This window comes from Sinohyriopsis cumingii, unplaced genomic scaffold (genome assembly GCF_028554795.1).
Source record: "Sinohyriopsis cumingii isolate HCF-2022 unplaced genomic scaffold, ASM2855479v2 utg000622l, whole genome shotgun sequence".
Classification (NCBI taxonomy): domain Eukaryota; kingdom Metazoa; phylum Mollusca; class Bivalvia; order Unionida; family Unionidae; genus Sinohyriopsis; species Sinohyriopsis cumingii.
Genome location: NW_028315918.1, coordinates 2,336,573 through 2,354,087, shown reverse-complemented (window position 1 = coordinate 2,354,087; position 17,515 = coordinate 2,336,573). Strand labels below are relative to the sequence as shown.

Genomic DNA, 17,515 nt, shown 5'->3' with positions numbered 1-17,515 from the left:
TAAATTAACATACGATTTGTATTGATTGTCACACAGTGGAAAGGTCAGTATTGAGAAACAAATGTAGAGAACATATAGTAAAATTTATTGCGTTCTATGTCCATTTGCCTCACTCGCCAGAGGTCTCGGGGCGCCAAAATAGCTGATAGTTTTTTTCGAAGATTGTTTTCTTCAGTTTATTACTCTTGATTCTCGACCTTTCAGAAAAGTACATATTGCATCATATAACAAAAATTTGCAAACTCGTTTCTGCTGCTAGCGTGTTCTTCATGAACCTGCCGCTACTCTATCCATCGGCGCTCCCACGCGAACAAGCATACATCAGCTAAATAGACGTCTATCTTCGAACCTTCCGTCAACCACTAGTAGTTAGATTTATTGGATGGGGTAGGGGTGATTCTATTTTTGTAAACGCCTGCAGATATTATTTAAAATAACACCGATTTCCTAATATCGACACTTTAATTGTTGTCAGTTGTGATTTAGCTTCGATCATGTGTGTATTGCCAGCAGTATATTACGTTCGGTAGTAATCGTCGACTTCAAAGTTAAGAACGTTACAGCGACTGTTGTTGAATGATAGTGTTTCTCGAGTTAACTTTATTAGCGTAGTTCTGATATGTTGCTTGGATTCGGCGAAAAGTGACATCTTTTTTTTACTGTTGCTATTGAAGAACCAAAATAATTAATTAGATTTTATTTTGATATTAAACCAGCGAGATTCGAGAGCGTTACTTTAATGGAAAAGTAAGTTTCAGTATTTGTAATTAAACTGTTAAATAAACGCCTACGTGATAAGATGGTTTTGTAATATGTCATTTGTAATATGAGTCTTCACTTCAATTAATAGGCCTAATGTGGAAATGACAGACATGCATAAAACGATGCTTGTCTTGTGTGAATGATTAAATTTAGATGCAGGAAAAGCCACCAAATGGCATTATATTGGAGGAAAATTTATCTCAGACAGGACTCTGCCCTGGGCCCCGCTGGGGGAGCTCACAGCCCTCCCATAAACCCTCTTACTGGTGGATTTTTTTTTTTAGTACAAATCTTATGGTCGAATATAACAAAATTTATAAACTACCGCTCCTAAGGAGGTTTTGCTGTCGTTAATGGTGTCTGGTGGTCGTCCAGGAGTTGCCACTGAGCATACTAGATTCAGTTCCCTTCTCTGCTATCTCAAAGGCAGGCTTGAGAATGTTCGTTGTGCATGCCAACCGACTGTTTCAGTGATGCCTCAGATCAAAACGTTCCATTCTAAAGTGACACTCGCAGAAGTAGCTCGAATCTCATGCGCAGAACGTGTTTTGGGGTCTGCAAAATGTCAGAGCACACTGAGCGTATCGCCAGAAACCAGACAACTCAGACTGAAGGCAACACAGCCCAGAACAAGTCGGGACAAGGTTGGGACAACTCCGCTCAACCAGCTTGGGTTTTTGTTTGTTTCATTTAAACATTGTTTATTTTGCTGGACGCTTGGTTGTTTCAGTTGCATTTTGTTTGTTTATTGTGACATTTGACTGTTCGTTTGTGCCTCGTTTGTTCTGTTTGAGTATTAATCTTATTGTTGTATGTGCTTCCCAATCCTTGATGGACCAGTCTTAGTGTTACCGAAAGAAGCTTTTTGAATACAAGTAATTATACAAGTAATTCTCTCTCTCTCTCTCTCTCTCTCTCGCGCGCGCGCGCGCGTATTACGTCAGTTTCACATGTCGTTGATGACTGACTGTGATGCTTAATTGACAGAGGTAAGACTGACAGCGTATTTCTAAAGACGTACTAGAATACTGATATACAATACCTAACGTCTTTATGTACGGATTTAATATCATCGATTTCTTCATATACCGTCCAAGCTAGACACCTGAGATGTAGATAAATCTGTTTTCGATGTCTGTTTGCTTTCTGTTCTCTTACAGTTTTGAAGGAAATACTATAGTGCTTTTTATACTTTAGAAAATTAACATTTTTGCCGATGGTTTTCGTATATATCGCCGCGGAGGTGGTGGGCGGGTTGACGGTTCAGGGAGATGCTGGATATATATAACAGTCGTGTAGATTAACATCATTGTTTGCTCTTGGTTGACAAAGAAATAAAGCAAAATAATTACAGTAAGTTAGAATGAACATCGAGTTGTATAATCCAGTCGATTTGCACCAAATGTTGACAACATTACCAAGTTGCTTGGAATGCTGCCTTTGGTAGACAAAACAACATCTATAAGGGGGGGGGGGAGCTTTGTGCGTTTATACACAGCCGTAAATGACTTTCTTAATGTTGAAACTTAACTATGCTTTCTGAGGGACGCTCAATCGATATTATAAACTTATGGGAGAGTGACAGATGTCCGGTGAAGTTCTTTGCATTTGCAACATGCACATTGGAGATAATTTTGGCATACTTCTTTTACTTTCATGAACTGTGGCTGAAATTTCTTCGGATATTGTATTTGTGGAAATTGTACATAATCTAAAAAACACAGCTAATCAAAATGGCTCATCTCATGTGCTCGAAAAGCAGCCTAAATTAGTCTAAATTATAATATCAGTTTTTAAAATAGAGAAACGAATTTTACCAGTGAAGACAATGCATGCTGATGTAAGTACAATGACTGAGTTAGAAAATACATAAAAAGTAACCCCCCAAAAAGTTATAGGTTCTATATTTTGTACAGTTTACCAATCATACACCAAAGTAAAGCGAATTACAAGTTATTTTAACAATACTTAGAAATAGGTCTTTAAATAACCAGTGAGGACAGCCTGGCAATTCTTTATCTTGTGCAAAATACGAAGCTGTAGAGTGACACCAAAATACAAAATAAAACTCGAGTGACTAACGTTTTACTAGAGAGAAAAAGATTAAAGACTGGGAAACATCTTCGGCATGCTCTATCTTTCATCAGTAGAACTTCATAGGAAAGCAGGCAAAGTGTTTCAAGCATTTGACTTTTATAACTTAGTCTAAAGTTGACGCTTATTTTTATAAATAATCCACACAGCCCACTTAGACAAAATAAAATTGAAAACTCCAGAACACACGCATGGTCGTTCCGTCTATCATAACACGTTTTATGTTCAGTTCTACATTTTCTAAATTAGTTCCTATTTCCAGATTAATAACAACAGATGATTGTTTGCGATTATCTAAATCTTTTTGAAAATGTAAAATAAGTCAATCAGAAGCGAAGCTCGAAGCAATATTCTAACCCCAAAATACATTAATAATTTTGAGAGATTATGCCGAGTGAATATAAAATTGTTACTGCTGTTTTACAGATAAATCATTATTACTGGAAAATGCATTCTCTTATTAAACAAAAAGGGCTGTATGGATCTAAAAAGTAGTAAATTATAAGCGCGTGTACCTACGGAGCTGAAGTTTCTGCACATCCCCATCCCAATAACCGGATGTTCCCATTACCTGTTTTATCTGTGTTTGGATATACCAGTCATGCTAAAAACATACAATACGCATGACACATCATCGTAGCACTCCTACTGTATGCAGATAATGTAAATAATGTGTAGAGATTTGGGCAAAATACGAGATAACAACTACTAATTCTATAAATTTCGTACACGCAAAAGGAAGAATTTTTGTTTATGTTTACATGCATATATCAAAACGTAGGACAAGGTAAAACCATTAGAAATGCTGGCTTACATGGAATGGAGGCACAAAGTAGTCCGTAAATATACTGACAATTTTTGTGAAGCAAATAGCTAACTTCAAAAGAATTTAAGCAACCGTTTAGCATTAAACAATATCACGCGAAATGGCAACATATTTACATACAGCTCTAGAATTTTCTCGAACAGTCGACAAGACAAATAACTTAAAATAGAAATGACAATGTTTACGCACGTAATGGAAATTAAGAAGGAAGAAAACAACACCGTGTCGCTGTTTTCAAGTGGACCTCCTGATGCTTGGCACGTGCGAAAACATATATCTTTATTTTTGTGATACCATTCCTTAATTTTTTCCCAAAACCTGATGAGTCATTTCTATTGATAGTTAAATATGTAAATTATGGTAGAAATTCTATCCAATCTGATCATATCAAATATTAAGTTACACGTTTATGTGACATCCACATCTTGACCGACACGTTCTTCGTGTCTAAAAACTGCATATAATAAGACTATACAAATAATCTGCGTATTCTTGTGTAAACCACAGTGATACATGACGAGCTACAGGAAACAGGGAGGTATACTTAAAATATCTTCAGACCTAAAAAGGTTTCAAACGATATTCTCACTGAAAAGGTTGTCTTTAAAAAGCGAATATCTTTAATGTTTCTATTTGTATCATTGAATTTTAACTGAACCAGTCAAGATATATATTTTGCTTTCATTACTGATATATTTTAAAGAAATTGAGGGACTCCAACATATACCTAATGTTTAAAATTGATATCCAACATCCGCTTAAAGTATGGAAATGATGGACTCTTGAGTTTGTATCTTTGCAATGAAAAAGTACATCAGTTTTCTGCCAGATTATATTACGAATATGAAACCATTGCCTGGCTAATTGACATGCATGTAACATCTGTACTATGTTACTTTTATTTTCAATGTAGTTATGTAAATAAAACCACTGTTCGTAAATGTCATGACGTTTGCGTTCCTTTTTAATGCGTGGGATGTTGCTGAAACTCTCCTCCTCCCTGTGTGCTAATGAAATGAAATATGATGAAACATGAGATGATTCATAGATGAGGAAAAACGTTCTCATTAACTCAAAGAAAAGGCAGGGATTGTGCTATTCTGTCCGTCCGGAAGTGTTATACTTCTACACCGATTAGATTACTATAAATCTTAAGATATAATTCGGGGATGGTGAGGTGGGGTGAAGATGTGTAAAAAGAGATTATCAGTTACTGGATGCAGTATATATTGCTGAAGCTTTACTTCAAGAAGAGACTGTTTATAAAGATGATTATTAAAGGATCGTGTGTCAAGTCAGTTGCCTTGTATCTAATGTCCTAGAGCTGTAGTTCTAACGATTTCATGTTTAATGCTCGAACGATATTAATTGTATATGATTGTTATGGTATATTGCTTTATTAATATTCTCATCCGACATACCGTGCTGCGTACCTACCACAATATCGTATGATGTTGGTTACCCATCCATACTGGTATTAAAGTTAATGAAAAAGCAGATCGCGAATGCTAAAATGGTTCTATCCTACTGATTTTAAAATACCAGACACTAATTTTAAACCTATATCAAAATGTCTTTACGTCTTAAGTGTCAGGCATCATGGAATGATGCAATGAATAACAAACTACATGCGGTCAAGCCAACCCTAGGAGAATGGACGCCATCGTTTTTAACTGTTTGATTTTTTTTACTGGTGGTCGATAATAAACCATTTATCAACTGTAAATACTTTTACATGAATCTTTTATATGGCGCTACATAGTCTTACACTGCTGTCCGCCATAAAACGACAATAAATCGATATATTGCTTGCATAATTATTATTAATATTATTATTATTATTATTATTATTAGTTGAAGAAGAAAGAAGTAAAGGCTAAATCAGACAAAACAGACATCATTACAAGTTCGTCTCTTACGTCACTACATTCTTGTGTTGAAGAAATTATCGAATCGACAAATATGGATAATACTACGGATCGCATGAAAAATGAGTGGGCAAGATATGTCACCTTCGGATCATTCCCGCGATCTTCCCCTGTCCAACCAACCAGATTAGCCCAATCCGGATTCTACTATTCAGGTACGGTGGATGAAGCTATTTGTTTCTCATGTGGACTGAAGCACAGGAATTGGAAAGAAGGTGACTCGCCATTTCATGTCCACAAGAAACTGTCACCAAATTGTGATTTTGTAAACGGCTCTGGGGACGGAAATATGCCCATACGGAGAAGAGGTACTGACTCTGTTCTCGGTGCAAGTTCTCTAACTAGTCTCGAAGATAAAGATAAGGCAGTGACACATTATAACAACAGTGCAGAAAATTTAAACTTGAACAATAGAAATGGAAGTGAAATCAAGACAAATCTCTTCTCCGCTTTGGATAGAACAAGAAACGAGGAACAATCAGGGAATGATGTGAAGACGGAGAACAGTGAATTAGTTATCATTTCCAATTTTACAGGTGACTCATCTGTTCAAGACAAAAAGAAGGAATCAGAGAACACCAAAACTAAGCTCTCAGAAAGAGCTAACGGACAGCCAGAAATATCCCAGAATAACATTAAAATCGCTGAATGTCCAGTAAGCTTCGGTACAACTAATGGTTCAGGTAGAAGCAATACCGTGACAAACGAAGTGGTTGGATCTAAATATGCACAAGGAGAGCAACAATCCTCTAGAAGTAGAAACAGCACTTTGGATGTTTCTTTTGAGAAACCGAAACATCCGCATTACTCCGTTCTGACATCTCGTCTTGAATCTTTCAGGGGATGGCCATCATATATGCAGCAGAAACCGGCTGATCTGGCCTCAGCTGGATTCTACTATGTTGGTAAAAGCTGAATTTATTATTCGCAAGGCTTTTTCGTATTTCCAAACATGATTTTCTTCTTATCATAGAGTGATATATTTAGAATGCATCTTAGACAATGTATTGATTGATCAATCTATATATTGATTCATTGTGGAGGTGATGAAAAGTTATTTAAATTCGATATTCCTTACTCGGTAAAATTTTCATTATTCTGTTTGGACAATCTGACTTCAAAAAGAGAGTATAGCATGCATGTGTTACAACTGCATAAAACTTAAGATGCTTTTACGTCTGCTTCATAGGTGTTGGCGACTGTGTGCGATGCTTTTTCTGTGGAGGAGGATTAAGAAGCTGGGAGGAGGGAGATAATCCTTGGGAGGAGCATGCGCAGTGGTACCCTAACTGTGCATATCTGAAACAGTGCAAGGGAGACGACTTTGTGTTGAGTCAGTTGACAGGAATAAATCTGAGATCTAAGGAGACATTGCAAATTGAACCAAATGACGATGTGATATTGGAAGAGAGATCTGAAGATATTGCATGCCGTATGAGAGTAGGGTCCGAGGCTAGGGAAATGGACCCTGAAGATCCATTGGACTGTCCGGCAGCGAAGAGCATATTATACATGGGTTATGACACTGAAATGGTTAAACAAGCTATGCGGATCCTGACCAGTAGAAACGGTGAGTGCAAATTACGACAATTATTACCAAGCCCCCACTCACGAACCCCTCTACCCAACCGACTAAGCACGCTTCCTGTGATAGAAGAGCATGGAACTTAGTCGACGATAGAAACACTCATGCATGAAAACTCGCTCAATTGGCTACTTTCAAATTAAGCCTTGTGCATATATTATTGCCTAACATCCATACATGAGCCAATCTACACATTGGCTAAGCACGCGTCACAGGGGAAAAGCATGGAACTTAGTTGATGACAGAAGCACTCATGCGTGGAGACTTGCTTAAATGACTAATGTGAGATTTGGATGAATTACTTTCCTTGATACCACTGGACGGCAGCACAGGCGAAACCTAATTCATTTCCAATCTTATTCACTTTAAGTATAACTGACAGGCACCACTAAAAGTTCATGTTATTGTGAAATTTTGATTTCCCGATCACACTTTCTTTAGTAACCTATCATAAAGAGCGTGAATTTTGTGTTGAAGTGTTTTGGCGAAGTTATCGTTAGAAACGTTATCCTCCGTAGTACGTTTCTACGTTGATAGATGTTAAAGCTGTAATTTGAAGGTCAACAGAAGCACAGGGGCTCGTATCGTTGCTTACAATTTACCTGTTATACATGTACTATATAATAACTACAAGGGTGGCCACTTATCTCCTTTCTCGCGCAACCTATTTAAGAATAAACGCTGATATTTCAAGTTACATATCACGTAACATAATAAATTTGGTGCTGATGTTTAGCTCAGACATTCGACTTTGTATACATACCCGAAGTTTGGCTTACTATCATCCCTTGAAGGCAGAATTTTATTCAGCGCGTTGTTCTTGCATATTAAGCAGTAGCGTGGGAAAATGGTCTGTATTCCTTAAAGGGATGATAGCAAGCCAAACTTTGAGTGGTCTAAGGTGCTCGCCTTTGTAGATCACTAGTATCTGACCTCTGACTGCGTGGTTTCGTCTTGCCTCAGCCAAGATGTGCATGTGAGAAAGCTTGCCAGTGGCTTCACGTAAGTGGATGGTTTTCCCGGGGTTTACCCGAGTTCTTCCTCTGCCAAACTATACTGGCTGCCATGTATAGTCTATCATGTGCTGAAAAATGGCGTTAAAGCCTGTGGGGACCCGGGTGGCCGAGTGGTCTAAGGCGCTCGCCTTTTCAGATCACTAACATCTCACCTCTGACCACATGGTTTTTAGCCTCAGTTCGGCCAACAAGGTACGTTTGCCAGTAGCTTCTCGTAGGTCTGTTATTCATCCCGGGGATTTCCTGGTTCTTTCTTCACCAAAATAAACTGGTTGCCATGCATTACTGCCATGTGCTGAAAATGGCGTTAAACCCGGAAAAACCGCATAACGGATACGAAGTCTGTCTCAACTCGTTTGATGGGCATATAGAGATGGGGGCGGGTAATACTTCTATACTCTCAACAAGAAGACGTTTTCACAGTGAATGTCTGTCTAAATTTCTAAACAATGAAGTCAAATGTTAACTGGTCAGCACGGGCCGGGTTTTTGAAATCTGCATCATGGACAGCTGATCAGGCCCAGTACGTCCGTTTTGTACCTATGTATCTGTGCTCTTGGGTGCGCTTTGAGGCTGAATTTAGAATTTTTAACTTTAAATTTGTTGTTCAGCTTTTATGGTAACGTTAGTTATAACTGATGGAGCAGGTTTCATTTTTAGAATTAAGCTACCAAAACACCAAAACAATACAAACACCAAAACAGCAAAGTGCATATCCAAGCCGAACCATATTTCTGGGCATTAGCGTCACGCGTTCCCGATTGTACGCATACATAACCGCTTTTGTTTGTGATATCATAATCTTTATCAATACATAAATACATCAAATTTTAAATAAACGGGAAAACCTAACAACAAAAGCAACAAAAACAAAGCAACAATGGGGTACAAATAAATTAATATACACGGAAATAAAATAAATCAGTATATTCGATGTTCAGTAAAGTGAGGACAAAATCCTTTCGGGGCAATAAAGTTATTCATCTTTTAATAGAAGAATTACCAAGGAGAGTAAATGTTGCTGGAATTAATGTATCAGGATGTAAACCAATATGGTGGAAGGATCGTAATTGTCTTCGTGTGCGAGATCGAAATATGTATAGCCAGGTCTTACTTTGTGGCGCATTCTGAGTGGTAGGAAATTCACACCTGAAAGCATTTCAAATTTTGTCTCGTTTGTATGTAGAGCCCTTCTGCTTCTTTCACTGTAATCGAGAAGCAATAGTTGATATAAATTAGTGTGTAAGTTACAATGATGCTTATGATGATACTTAATAATCTAAGAAGAACTGGTAAAACAACTATATTAGTGAGATTCCATCCACATACCTCACTGTCAACCATTTATTTCAGGTCACACCAAATTTTCAGCCACCGATCTTATAGAGATCATATTTCAACTAGAAGAAAAAGAAACCAAATTACATGTAACAGAGGTTTCGGATCCTAGCAATGACACTGCTCGAATCCAGACCGATGCCTCTACGCAATATTCGGTCAGCAAAACTAAGGACATGTCTGTAAATGAAAAGGAAAAGAGTGACAACGATTCTAAGTTACAGCATAACAACAGTGTCGAAGAAAAGAAGAATGACCAAAGCCTAGGAAGTAACATATCGACAGAAGAACTGAAATCTCTACTAAAACAAAACAAAGAAATGAAGGACCAGATGACCTGCAAGATATGTATGGACCGAGAAGCCTGTATTGTATTTCTTCCGTGTTCTCACATGATGGCCTGCCCTCAGTGCGCTCCGGTCTTTAGAAAGTGCCCCGTATGTAGGCAGTTGATAAAGGGTACAGTAAGGGTGTACGTATCGTGAATGGACATGTACTCCAATATTTGATAGATTACTTTCCACTGACTGTGAAATTTATTTGCTTTGAGTCGAGTATATTTTATTGTTTCAGTGACAATAATATATAGTTAACATCCTATAGAAGACGTATATAACTACATTATTGTTCTTGCTTAGATGAAACTGTAGTGTTCAGTTTCGTTTCATTGCAAGATATCAAATGATAGTTGTAGTGTTACAGTTTATTGATGCAACGGTAATTTGACTATTGCAAAAAGCAATCTTGCATGAACGCTCACATACGCTCATGCATGTATCAGCTAAATATGGCGTTCTTTCCAGAGTACGTGATCGTACGTAAACCTATCATAAAGAACCACATACTGGATTATCATGCAACTATCTTTCCCTTTTTTATTTAGAAAAAAATATATAGAAACAATATACAAAAAAGCCTTAGTTAATTTCTTTATTTAAATAATGGTATTAAAAACAACTTGACAGGTAAATAAGACAGCTGAAGTGCAAAATAATCGTACACGGGATTCGAACTCGAAACTTCTGGCATACATAGAGATCAATATTATATGCATTAAAGTGATAACACGATTAGTCTTTGTGACTACCGCTTCGGTGGCCTAGTGGTTAGAGCGTACGCCCTCGATGCGGGAGGTCGTGGGTTCGAACCCCCGCCGAGACATACCGTAGACTTCTAAAAATGGTACTAACTGCTACCTCGCTAGGCGCTCAGCATTAAGAGGTTAGTGTTAGGACTGGTTGGCCTGGTGTCAGGATAATGTGACTGGGTGGGACATCATGCTACATCTCTGCGGCATGATGTACCAGTGCTTGACATCACTTTAAATTGCCACACTGCAGGCATCGTAGCCATATGACTGAAAAATTGTTAAAGCTAATTTAAACATCTAAATCACACATACATACACAGAGTCTTTGTGACCTTGTTTGGATCATCAACAATGAAAACATCATTTTAAAATATATTTCAGACATATTTTCCCAAAGAGCGTAGAGTATCATCTTCGTTACTTATTAAAATGGCAGCGTTTTATCAGAATATTCTGTAGAGAAAAATTTATGAAGGCATTTCTTTGCGCTTAACGCTAAACATCCTTTCAAAGCAGTGAAAATTTAAAAAAAACTACACGCAATGTCTTTCTCAAATCTTGATATAAATCGAAAATAAGTCAATCATTTTAAGCCTTTCAAAAATTTCAGAGTTGATTTGTGAAAAATATATCAAAATGTTCCGCCGTCTTGAAAATGCATTGCTTTACCTCTTTAGTGAAAATAAACTCATAAAATCGACTTTGTCCTTTTTAAGACAAATATCTCTACTGTGGACCAAAAGCAAACACTGAAATGGTACAAACGACGAAGGTATTGTGCAATCAAAGTTATTGTCTGGAGACAGGGATTTTGTTCACACAGTACTGGGTTGATATTATCCGTTTCTAACAAAACTTGAATTGATATTGACAAGACAAAACCTAACCTCTTCTATTGATAAGAAGAAGAAGAAGAGAATTTCTCTTTTAATAAGATTATTAATTCGATTCCTCTAAATCTACAGAAATGAAAGTCGAACGTACCCTTGCACGAATGAGATACACTTTCATACAGCCTATAGCGTTTGAACGCCTATTGAGTGGATGTAAACTGCATTCGTCATGTTGTTGTTGATCGTCCTTTGAGTTCGAAGATGGCCGTGACGCCAACAAATGTTTCAGTTTCTGTAAGCACATGAATGGCTGATTAGTCCAGTTTGTGTGTTCTTAAGCCACAGCGTGTTATCAAGCTGAGCATAACCCACAGAATGAGACTCATCGTTTTCATCCGTGAACGGCGTTGTGGGTAACTCATTCATGATATTTCCACACCATGTTCAAATTTCCTGTCATCGTTCCTCCAGTTCTACTTAACTTAGTATTTGCATATACTTTTATTCGAGACCAGACAGGGACAGCGTTATCTGCCGGACATGTTAGGGTCACCGGTCATCGTTGTGCTGGATAGTGATAATTTTTTATTAATTGACTCAGCGTGGCCGTACTTGTTTCATCGACCCTGCCAGGCGTGGACACATTAACAATTCGCTGTTCGCTCATGTTTAGTTCGCCGGTCATGGTGTCCATGGTTTTATCAGTTTTATTATCACATCTCCGCTGGATTAGATAACGCTTTCGCCCCTGATGATGGTGTCAAGTGCAGAGTAACTGACGTTATTGATAAAAATAAATAAAACGAAAGACGTTTACGATCGTTAACACCTACCGTTTGGCGTTTCAAAAGTTAACATCCCCTATCTGGTTAACGATGGGGTGTTTTTTTTTTTTTATCGAGAATAAATATAACATGAACATAATCAACTTTGACTCCGAGAACATGACTGTTCCACGGCATTGTTTGTTTTTTAATGCCTGATTGTCATTACATGATCATAGGGTTCACAAGTCGCGGAAACACTAATTTTCTCATGAGCATGCTGCTGCACTGCGGATAAAAATACGACACCGTCACGGTGTATAAGCGCAACCCTGGTCAGTATATATACAAAATAGTATCGGATTGTAACAAAACTCTTAGATCCATGGAAGGAAAATCCACTGCGACTGATCAAAATATGATTATGATGAGCGAACCTGACAAGATTATTCCGGTGGATCAGTTTCTGGAAGATCACAATCACGTGTTGGTGTTCGATGATATCAAAACTGATCGTCAAAACATGAATAAGATCAGCGAATATGTGTCACTCACGAGGAACAAACGTTATCACGTAATATACCTCGCACAATCTTTTTATGACGTTCCTAAATACATCACCGTTTGCTTTGTACACTATTTTTGTATTAGACAATAGTGATATTGACTCTGTAGCGCAAGACCATTGTAGGTTTATCACCGCTGATGAATTTAAATGGTCTTATCAGGAAGCGACGGCTACCAAACACACTTTTTCTCGTGTTTCATCGAGACGCAGAAGAAATCCCGGATATATACCGACGTGATTTTCATGGATTTTACATCACTGAGACTCACAAGTCTTGGGGTTTTTATTATCCAACATTATATTAAACAATTCCGTTTATGAAAGCAAGTTCAAGCAGAGACTAAGCAGTGTCGATAAAAAATAAAACATTCTCGAGCAGCTGAAGGCGGTTAAGCAGCTTATACTTGTAGAGAGTATTGGTAAACAGGAGTGTCAACGTGATGTTGCCGTGCCCTTTTTATGTCCCTGTCACAGAAGCGATTACGAAGTTCAGCGATGTTGCCACCGTGCATGATTTAAAACAAGATGCGTTGACGGCAAAAGCAGCTGAGTAACAAACCCAACGAGAATTATCAAGGGAGATTATCAACACATCATTGCCACAATATGGTCATCTCGCTGATGCTAATGGGGATACTGAGGAAAATCGACTAAAACTTATACAAGAAATATTGCAACGCTACAGACCGACTAAAAAGGGTGAGCCGTCTGAGACGGATGATGTTAGCAAGATGGCTGAAACAAAGCACGACGGTAAAACCACTATGACTGAAGCAGAGCACGCTGATAAAGTCACGATGTCAAAGGTAAAAGACACAATCCGCACAGGGCACCAGCGACAAATTTAAGATAAGTTACGGGACCCCGATTCCACTGGACGGCTAAGCCGAATACGAAATCATGTTGATCAGCACGGTAATCTGGAACGTTTTTTACAACGTGATTGCGCACAATAACGTTTTCAGATACAGCCCCGGTGCACAAACCGATGTTTCGAGCTCTGGTAATAAGTTTAACACACTCGCGATTACCCCGGGGCATAAAATGTGGTCGATATTGCCAGTTAAACACGGCGGCTGATTAAAGCTAACAACCACAACGCGAACAACATCAAACTCACTCTCGTACGGGGGGGGGGGGGGCTACTGTGTGTACTTTAACATCGACAACACTGTCGAGTCGATTCTTGGTTATACGCTGCGTCAGAAGGTTTCCGATGCCGTCATGGAGGGAGATGCTCCGGTGAACATCAGCAACATCAGTAGTTTACTCATCCACTACTCGATAGTGAATGATCTTACTATACCACCCGCGATGGTTGCAGCAGCGTAATTTATAGCTTTTTTTTCTCCTAATAAGCCAAGCGTTGTGTTAATGGTAATACAACTTTATCTGCATATTTATTATCCAGTCAATAATTTCAAGCAGAACCAAGACACTTTAAATTTCACAGGGATTGATTTCCCAGTGCAGTTGAACAAGATACCCGTCTTTGAGCGACTCAATAATATTTCCATTGAAGTTTGGTGTAGACGGCCGTAACAAAACCGTTTATAACTTGCTGATATCAGAATACATACCAACCGATAACGTGACTGAGGTAGACTTGTTGCATGTTGGACAAGATCGCGGTGTTTGTACCCTGGACCAAGGACACTACTGTTGAATCAAAATAAAAATTTCCGGGTTGATGAGCGGACAATACCGATACCACAACTGAAAACAACATTACTGTCGACGGTGTTTAAACGGCTACAATAGGTACGAAAACTTAACAATCCTAAAACTGATTGCACGCAAAGCATACGGTCGGAGATGCCAAGGAGAGGAAAAAACGAACATTTGTTGTCAATGGAACACTTCGAAAGAATCGCAAGTGTTCCAATGGTAATTTACGCTGATTTAGAGTCGCTGTTGATACAGATAGCAGGCGCTGAAAACGAAACTGACAAATCATCCACCAGAAAGTAACAGGAGCACGTTCCCTGTGATTTTGCTTACAAGGTTATCCATGTTTACCTAACATATTCTGGACCGCAGGTGTTGTATTGCACCACTGATTGCATCACTAAATTTATCGATGCGTTGCTGAATGAGGTTAGCACACATAACTCAGTTAAACATCAATGATATTTACCGATGAGGATCGATAAAATTTTGCCGACACGGTTAATTGCCATATTGGGGGAAAAACAGTAGATGATCCTGTTGATGATATAAAAAAAATGTGCGTGGGATCATGCTCATTCTACTGGTAAATACAGAGGTGCTGCACATGATTAATGCAATCTACATCTCACACGGCCGTATTTTATCTCATTGGTGTTATATTATCTATGAGGTGATGTTCCCATCTGATCATCAGATGTTTCTGAAATTGTGGTCAAAAGATTACATGTACTTGGATTCCAATCACAATGGAAAAATACATGCCGTTTTCGTTTGGCGATGGAGATTCATCGACAGTGTACAATTTATGAACGCGTGCTTAGTCGAATTAGTATTATAAACCCACGAAAATGTTTAATCACACTCGGGTGATACAGAGTTAGTATCGCGCAAGGGGGTCTATCCTTACGAATACATGTCTGATTGGGATAAGTTTGCAGAAACATCACTACCTGATAAGGAATTTTTTAACAGTACGTTGACATGCAAGACTCACGGATATGCACATGCACATCGGGTTTGAATCATTTTTTAATAAAAAAACTTGGAGAGTATTATGACTTTTATTTAACCACGGATGTGTTATTGCTCACTGACGTGTTTGAAAATTTCAGAGACACGTGCGAGCGTTATTACAAACTCGATCCGGCATGGTATTAACCTTCTCTTGGATTGTCGTGGGATGATGCATTAAAAATCAGCAAGATCACGCTGAAGTTACTGACCGATATAGACATGTTTAATTTTATCGAAAAGGGAATCCGTGGTGGTATCTCAACGATGACGCATAAGCATTCACGCACGGATAATCGAGTTTTGCCTGATTATAATCCCAACAATGATTATTTCATCTACCTAGAGGCACATAATCTATATGGTTGGGCAAAGTTGTAGAAAATGCTGGTAGGAGATTTCTCGTGGATGAATCCGGATCATTTTAGCCAAACGGCTGCTGAATTCCGATGATGATACGGCTTACATTCTCGAGGTCGACTTGAAATACTCAACAAAACTTCACGCGGAACATAACGAGCATACGTTAGCGCCTGAAAACATTACTGTAAGTGATTGATGACATGCTCAGTACAACGAGTAAACGTTCCAATGCGCAGTTAGGCGTCGTCGCGAGCGTACCAAAAGTAATGCCCACTTTAATAGATAAGTATCGATACACACAGTACATTACGAAATTCTCAAATATTACACGAATTTGGGCAAGCGGGTGAAATATATTGCCTTCACTGCGTGCTTAAGTTTAAACAAGAACCCAGGCTTAAAATGTACATTTATTTTAACACCGCTAGACGAACAGAAGCCAAGTCGGATTTCAAGAAGGATTTCTCAAAGCTGATGGACAGCAAACGGGTTCAGAAAGACCATGGAAAGTATGTGGAAGCGTGTCAACGTCTAGATGGTCAATGATATTACCAGACGTGATAAATTAGTAGCCTCGCCGTGTTTTGAAATATTTTATTATAATTTCGTGGCGATGCACAGTATGCGAACGATGATCAAACACTCGATAAACTCATATAATGCAGATTTACCATGCTAGAGTTATCTAAGTTGATGATGTATGTATTTCACTACAGGTTTATCTAAAAACAATACGGCAGCAGAGCAAAATTATTGTTCACTGACACGGATAGTCTCTGCTACGAAGTAAAGACGGAAAACGTGTACACGGATATATATGGCGTACAAGAGATATCTGACTTCTCGGATTATACGCAGAAAAGTGAATACTATGATCCGGTTCAGAAGATGGTTAATGAAAAAATTATGGATGAGACGTCGTCGGTACCCATCGCAGAATTTGTCGGACTCCGTAGCAAGATGTACTCGGTTAAACTTGCCGATGGGAGCAATAAAAAGAACCAAGTAAATTTTAAAAAATCCTCAAGAAGCGAGCAACACCTAATGATTACTTAACAACGATACAAGGTGGATTACTTTGAATCTCCCTGAGCACCATAAGATCAATAAATCATAAAGTGTATACGTGTGAGCTACACAAATTTGGGTTGAGTTGTTGTGACGATACAAGTTATGTGTTTGATGACAAAATTACTATAATGGCACATGGCCACGTTGGTATTGTCGGGGAGAAAGTAACACACGTTGATTTACTGGCTGAGTTGACACTACCGAAATTTTATCAACGTTATCGTAATAATTGTTTACGATCGTTGGCCATTCTATAGTCGGGGTGGCATAAATAAACGTCTAACCGGTTTTTAATGCCGTCGCATATTTTGATAATTTTCTTTTCAGGCACATTAAACTTTTGACACGCTAATATTATCGAGCCAAGCTGTTCTTTGTAGCTGGTCGAGAGATAATGTGATATGAGAGGACGATATGACTTCACGTGGATATATAGTTATGGTGTCGTCCAATCGTCTGTCCGTCGGTCTGTTACCAAATTCGTTTATGCACATCAATTCGAGTTATCCACCATTCACAGTTACCAAAATATGTTGATGGCTTGCGGTTGGGTTCAGGAAGAACACGAGATCAAAAAGTCCAAGATCAAGGTCAC

At 38.5% G+C, this 17,515-nt stretch overlaps 1 protein-coding gene across 5 annotated transcripts in view; it reads left to right on the top strand.

Moving 5' to 3' along the window:
- LOC149773670 (baculoviral IAP repeat-containing protein 7-like) overlaps positions 1–17,515 on the top strand; it is an 82,315-nt gene that overhangs the window by 60,599 nt on the left and 4,201 nt on the right. For 4 of the 5 annotated variants that reach the window (XM_089946138.1, XM_089946140.1, XM_089946139.1 and 1 more), the window contains 3 exons: positions 5,537–6,515; positions 6,800–7,180; positions 9,565–10,021. In XM_089946138.1, the coding sequence (XP_089802264.1) occupies positions 5,537–6,515; positions 6,800–7,180; positions 9,565–10,021 (1,817 nt within the window). Of the gene's footprint in view, positions 1–46; positions 4,221–5,536; positions 6,516–6,799; positions 7,181–9,564; positions 10,022–17,515 lie in introns of those variants that run through there. The other variant, XM_089946141.1, reaches the window with a different exon arrangement.